The sequence below is a fragment of the Etheostoma spectabile genome, chromosome 21, assembly GCF_008692095.1.
Source record: "Etheostoma spectabile isolate EspeVRDwgs_2016 chromosome 21, UIUC_Espe_1.0, whole genome shotgun sequence".
Lineage (NCBI taxonomy): Eukaryota > Metazoa > Chordata > Actinopteri > Perciformes > Percidae > Etheostoma > Etheostoma spectabile.
Genome location: NC_045753.1, coordinates 10,811,196 through 10,818,344, shown reverse-complemented (window position 1 = coordinate 10,818,344; position 7,149 = coordinate 10,811,196). Strand labels below are relative to the sequence as shown.

The following is a 7,149-nucleotide window of genomic DNA, read 5'->3' as shown; positions in this document are numbered from 1 at the left end:
GGGTCACCGCCTGCAACAAAATCACTGATGCTGGAGTATGTAAGGAACACTCAGGCAGCACCAGGATATTGTTCCAGGAAGCAACCGAGAAGCAAAAGCCAGATGTTACTGATCATAACGAACATAAGATACTGGCTAGGTCTGCTGGTGAAAGTCTGACAAGTCTGTGTGCTTTTTAATTTTATTGTTTCATTTATTGGTTTACACATAAGCAAATACTATTGAGTAACATACACATGATCAACAAAAGATGTCTCAGAGGGGATTAATCTGGGCGTTATCCAGGGCTTAATCCAATTAAAATAGAAAGAAACATAAAAAAGAAAAGTAAAGAAAACAAAGTGCCAAAACTAAAATTACACACAATATCAAAACAACAGAATAAATATGAAAGGTAAAATAATGTTAGACTTTACATGGGTTGTTTACAAGACATCCCATAGGGAAATCACTGCACTGACAAAGAAATACCTTTAACAGCTTTCTTAAATTGAAGGGTTAGCGTTGATGAATCTGAAGGCAAAGCTTTCCGTATCACTGAAACTCTGTCATTTTTTCATTTACTAGCAGTAATTTGCTTGCTACCTGTGTGTGAAGCAGTGTTTGTGCATATGCACGAGTCCCGAGGCGATGTCACAGGCCATCCGTTGGAGAATCAAGGGGTCTGGGGTCATGGTTTCTGAGGTCCTGCAGCTTCGGAGGTAACCCTTAACGTCCCCCTAGACACAGCACACAACAAGAAAACATCTGGATGTTGCAGCCACCGGCCACTGGAGGGCAGTCGTGTCTTTAACGGGCTTGATGGGACAACGAGTCGCTCTATCATCTCTTCTTCTATCATGTAAATCTGGCTTGGTATTAAATGCACCAGATGAACCAGCAAACTCTGTGTCCTCGGCTTTACGATTGAAATGCTCGGGATAAAGAGACCAATCTGGCCATCTGAGGGAATTAAGGAATGTTTTTGGACTAATTTGTCTCCTTGACGGAGTCTTCGTCCTCCTCCATCTTACTACTCACACTAAATGATCAGCTTTCTATTACAACCATCACCTCCTCAGGCTAATACATCTTTACTGCTAGTTTGTATTTGTATCCTATGTTAAGCGTCTTTGAAGACTTCGGAAAGTGCAATACAAATCCAATGTATTATAATTTATTCTTTTTATTCTTATTATTATATCCTGTCATTGTCATTAACTAGGTGGATTGATTTTCCTGTAAAAATATGTTTCATTAGCAATTACCAATTTACACCACTTAGACTCTGTTGGAATTTAAAACTGCAGAGCTGTAAAGATTAATCGATTATTTGTCAACTATTTGATAATTGGTTGAAAAAGTTAAACATTCTCTGATCCCAGCTTCTTTACTGTGAACATGTTCTAGTTTCTTCTCTCCTCTCTGACAGTAAACTGAGTATCTTTGAACCACTGATTATTGGCTGCCAAGAGGAAACGGTTGAAGCTGAGTCCAAACTGTAATCTATCATGGATGACCCCGACCACTGTCTCTCTCAGCCCCCCCCCCACAATCATGTCCCTTTGTCTGCTGTACAAGTGTCTTATAGGCTAAATTAGCCCTCCTACACAATCGGGACTCTGGTCATAACATATACACCTTAGAACTTATTCCCTGTTATATACTGTTCTTATTCTTATTCAGTCAGTCTGTTTATAGGTATTATGTTAATATTTAATAGTCATTATTTAATTATGAAATACTGCACTGTTCACTTCTGCACCACTGCACACAGTCTACCATAAAATCTCAACTTATCATGGTCATTTCATTTCTGTGAGTGATTTTTATTTTATGTTTTATGCATGTGTGATATATGTGTGTAAATGTGTTTGTTGTATTGTGATTGTCTTGCTACTGGATGCCTAGAATTTCCTTCAGGAGGAATAAAGTATCTATCTATCCATACATCCATACATCCATCCATCTATCCATCCATCTATCTATCTATCTATCTATCTATCTATCTATCTATCTATCTATCTATCTATCTATCTATCTATCGACCTATCCATCCATCTATCTATTTATCTATCTATCTATCGATCTATCTATCTATCATTCCATTTTCTGACTTTTTAGAGACCGAACAACTTATCCATTCATCCAGAGAATATTCGCCGAACAATCAACACAGAAAATATTCGTTAGTTGCAGCCCTAAAAAACTGATGGATCTAAAGTGGAAGGAAGCCAGTTCTTAGTCATTTGATTACTTCAATATCACCACAAATATTAGTGTTAAATCTATTAAACCAATCCGTCCTGTTGGAGCTGCCGGGGGATATTTAGGCTTACTAGCCAAATGTTGACAGCAGCTGCCAAGAAAGTTTTATTGCCAAAGTTAATTTACAAAAAATCCCATAAACTATATTTCAGGATGAGTTTACAATCTCTCTAATGCGCTGAATGACTTACAAGACACAATGCAGACTTTTTAAATTTCAAAGCAAAGGTCAAACGACTTGACCTGGGCTTTTCTTAACTACATTACATATCTCACACTTGACTGTAGATGCTCAGCAGCTGGATTCTCAGGATATTACGAGATCGCTTGAGAAATTCAAGATCACATGTCACACAAAAATCTGTTTTCTCAGGCTTTGAGTTCACGTGTTTGGGTCCAATCAGCCTCCTGTAGGAACTACTGACTGGCAGCTACGGCCTGTTGTAGGTGTGTGTGGTGATGGCGACTGTGATGGCAGATGTGATAGATGGTTCATCCAATCACCTCGCAGGTATTATTTTTTGAAAGCGCCTGCCCCTTTTTCAAACAGACTCCTCAGACGGTTCTGTGTAACAAACCACCATCAAATGTAGTTCAGCCTAACATAAAAACACTAAGACAGGGATGCTGACGGAGATGCCTCAGGGGGTTGGAGGACCGTCGGCTCAATAAAGAAGAAGAGTGGAGTTACATTTGTTTACTCGTGGAACATGGGCCACATCCACTGTCATCTTCGGATATTTCACATCAGAGACAAAGGGAGATTTACTCCACAGTGGCGGCAGCATTTCTCTCAGATTCATACTCCTACTTAAAGGTATATGGGTGTTAATCCAGTAGTAGTAGCCAGTAGTTATCGGTCTGTGAATGTGGTGGGGGGGGCGGAGCTTCTGAAGGTAGGTGTGTGTGTGTGTGTGTGTGTGTGTGTGTCTTTTCCCAGCATCGCTCACTGCCCCTTTAATCTTTAATTATTGATCCTCGCCACTGTCACACTAAATGCTTGCTTTTGGGGGGGGAATTGTTGGGTCTTTGTAAATCCCAGCGTGTGGTCTAGACTTGCTCTATCTGTAAAGTGTCCTGAGACAATAACTGTTATAAAATGACACTTAATACTACAATTGAATTGATCTATTTGACACGTACTGTGAAGCGTCTGGGCTAGGGTACTCACCAGTGGACAGAACTCCATCACCAGCAGGTAGGGGGTGACCTCGGTGCACTGGGCCAGACACTGCAGCAGAGCCGGGTGCTGCAGGCCGCTGGGGATCACAGCACAGGGGACAAGGTCAGTGTGGAATCATGGTTCTATGACTCTTAAAAAAAATTCCCAAACACCCACACTGACATATGGAAATACTACTGTGGTGTGTGAACAGCAATGCTGGATGATGTGTTGGTAAGGACGCCGCTTGACACCGTTTCTTCATTATAAGGTTTATTATATCAAAGATTCAGCATCAATTTACAAGAAACTCGGAGATTGACCTAACCCAAAAAATTTAGACTCTGCCTTTCAGTAACTCAAAAGTACTTACTAAAGGATATGTTTAGTTCACATGTTAGGTAACATATAGTCCAAAGTCTTATCCACTCATCCCTTTTCACATAAACATCCCTTTCAAAGTTCACTCCAACTTTCCACTAAAATGGAAATCACGAACTATTTGCATTGGTGCATCAACTCTTTAGTTTGAACGGAACCTGATTCAAGTCATTGGATACTACACTACCTCATGTGAACTATGACACCGCATTACCAATATTTATTTGTAAATGTGCAATAACTATTTGTTTTTCTTAATTGTGCAATAATAGATTTTTCAATGTGATGCCATTCAATATGTGCAATATTTGTATTTATGCTACTGTCAAAGTGTCTGAGTCTGGGTACCTTTATTTCATGGATTTATTTATATATTGCTTAGAGTGTATGAGTCACTTTAACCATTGCTGACAGACAGAGAAAAAGAAAGAAAGAAAGAAAGAAAGAAAGAAAGAAAGAAAGAAAGAAAGAAAGAAAGAAATTCTATATGATGCCATTCAATATGTGCAATATTTGATTTTACGCTGCTTTCAAACTCTGAGTCCGGTTAACTTTATTTCACGGATTTGTTGCTTAGTGTATGAGTTACTTTAACCATCACTAACATAAAGAAAGAAAGAAAGAAAGAAAGAAAGAAAGAAAGAAAGAAAGAAAGAAAAACAGGAATTCCAACCAGAAAGTCATGTAACAGGTGACAGAGGTGAACATGTACCGGAAAGGCTGTGCTTCCTCCAGGAAGTGCATCTGGTCCTGCACGCTGCTGCTGGCTTTGAGCTCCTTCACCACCACCTTGGTGGTGTTCAGGCCTGCGTTCACCTCCCCCAGCAGAACCTGAAACCGGACACACAGAGACACATAGGACAAGGGAAGACACAAAGACGGACATTTACACGCAAACAAACCCCATTGAGCATGAGTGGGAGTGACCGTTACACAAAAGACGGACAAAAAGACACAGAGCAGCCATGCAGGAGGGGTTCAGGGACGGTAAACCGAAGACAGTGCAGGGACAGAAATAATGCAGACAAACAGATGGAACATACCGTCAAGGTACGCAAGGATGGAGAGGACGCATGGTATAGTCATGAGTTAACAGTTGGAGTCGGAAAAGGAGGAGAAACAGACAAAGAATCAGAAGGGGGAGAGAATAAGAGAGAGAGAGAGAGAGAGAGAACGACAACATGTTATCTGGTTGTAAAAACACGGCAAAAGAAATCTTTACCAGCGGAAAATGTGTCCTTAATGGCTAAGTCTATTACTTCTGGGACAAGCTGACATCAAAGGGACGTGGATCAGGTTGGCAATACACACTCAGACATTACAGGTAACTCAGCGTGTCGGCCATTTAAACGGGGGGGGGGGGGGGGGGGGAATAAGAGCGAAGACTAACAGCCGCGATGTGAGACTCACTGAGGCTGCGTTTCATCAGCTGCAGCAGTGGTGGAAGTAGTATTCCTTATCTGCTTAATTAAAGTAAAGATACTCATAACAAGTACTCTGTAACAAGTGAATACCCTGCATTGAAAATGTAACTCAACCTTCCTGTTGTTCTCGGGTCAAGTCCGACTTGTTTTTTTATTTCAGAAATTTGAGTTTCTTTCAACCCAGGTTCCTGAAAATAACATGGATGGGCAAGTTTTGACCCGGCAAGACAACAGGAGGGTTAAGTGAAAGTATGCAATTATCATCAGGTAAATGTACTAAAAGTATTACAAGTAAAAGTGCTCAATGCAGAAAAAGTTCAGAAACTGGAAACGACCCAAACAGATCTGTCAATCATGTGTGTTTAATCAATTAATCAATTCATCTTGAGGTTGACTTGCATAAACTACTTGTGGTTTGTGTGCAAAAACCCTACTGTGTAAAGTAAGTAAAGCTGTCAGATGAATGTAGGGGGGTGAAAAGTACAATAGTTCTCTCCGAAATGTAGTGGAGTTGAAGTAGATGAAAAGTAAAGACTCAAGTAAAGTACAAGGGTTGTAAATTTGTACTTTAGTACAGTACATGAGTAAATGTACTTAGTTACATTACACCACAGGAAGTTGTGTAGATTGAGGTGTCAGGGGCGGGGGGGGCTTTACCTTCCCAAACCAGCCATTCCCGATCTCTTTCAGGTAGAGAAGACTGTGGCGGCTGAGGTCTGTGGATTTCAGGAGTTGGACTGGAGGAAAAGAAGTGAGAAAGAACACTGAGAAAGGCAAATAGCATTGTGGGTAATCAGAAGCTCCCCCTTGCCTCCTCATTTAAACTGCTACCCTCAGGACGACGATACTGTGCATCAAACTCCTTAGTAATGAAGGTTCTGTACGATAATAGGTGTATTTGGTTTATTTATTTTTATTTATTCTTCTCCCATGGTTCTGCTGCAACATAATTTCCCCATGGGAACAATGAACATGAACGAACGAACGTGAGAGGAAAGTTTTCATTTAGTTTAATTTATTGATTCAGGACAATGCACCTTGATGAACTGTTTCAGATCGGAGCTCAAGGGCTAATTTCCAGCGTCCTTTAGGCAGGTTGGAGGTACAGTGAAAGAGACATAGGATAGGGACATTTAGTACAAAACAAGAAGAAACAACAAGAACCGGACAATTCATTAGTAGACGTTAAAATGGAAATTCATTATCATGCTCCAGTGGAACATATATCTACTGGGCTCAGTCAAAAAGGTGTCAGAGTGATGGATGAACATAAACATCACGCTGTTAATGATGTTACTGCGGTCTTTACAAAACCCTTTACCACAAGTTAAGGCAAAATCAATACAGCACAGTATCGCAATATTTTCAGTGGCAATACTGTATCGATTCACAGACGCCAAGTATTGATCTTTCATTATATATTATATATTATATGTGTGTTGGTCAGTTTTTTTCTGCTTCACAATCCCATTTTTCAGCAATAAAAATAAAGTGAGATGAACAATGTTTCTTTTTAGATGAAACAGATGTTGACAAAGTTTTATTTTTGGGGACGTCATTTGAAATTGGGGAAAATTAGAAGTTGGAAAAAAGGTAATAATTTGGAATATATCACAGAATATTGCAATATGTTTAAAATCGCAATAATATCGTATTGTGATGATATTGCATGGGGAGGCATCTGGTGTCTTACTTAGTCGTGACATCCAGATTATTAGTGATTATTTATGAAAAGTCTCATTGTGTAAATATTTTTCTGAAAAGGTGCCATGTTTTAAACATTTCAACTTTCTACTGTGCTAACTGTGCATTTAAACATCACTTTGGAACATCATGATAGGGGAAAAACTGAACTGCGTCACTTAAAATACACAAACGATTATGAGAAAACTTACTTTCTTGAACCGAGGGCAACTCAAGAGTAAACCCCCCCCC

At 39.8% G+C, this 7,149-nt stretch overlaps 1 protein-coding gene across 5 annotated transcripts in view; it reads right to left on the bottom strand.

Moving 5' to 3' along the window:
- Positions 1–7,149, bottom strand: part of aatkb (apoptosis-associated tyrosine kinase b) — an 83,313-nt gene that overhangs the window by 9,144 nt on the left and 67,020 nt on the right. For 4 of the 5 annotated variants that reach the window (XM_032501823.1, XM_032501825.1, XM_032501824.1 and 1 more), the window contains 4 exons: positions 5,872–5,951; positions 4,503–4,621; positions 3,419–3,506; positions 586–719 (listed from right to left, as the gene is read on the bottom strand). In XM_032501823.1, coding sequence (XP_032357714.1) covers positions 586–719; positions 3,419–3,506; positions 4,503–4,621; positions 5,872–5,951 — 421 coding nt within the window. Of the gene's footprint in view, positions 1–585; positions 720–3,418; positions 3,507–4,502; positions 4,622–4,833; positions 4,953–5,871; positions 5,952–7,149 lie in introns of those variants that run through there. The other variant, XM_032501827.1, reaches the window with a different exon arrangement.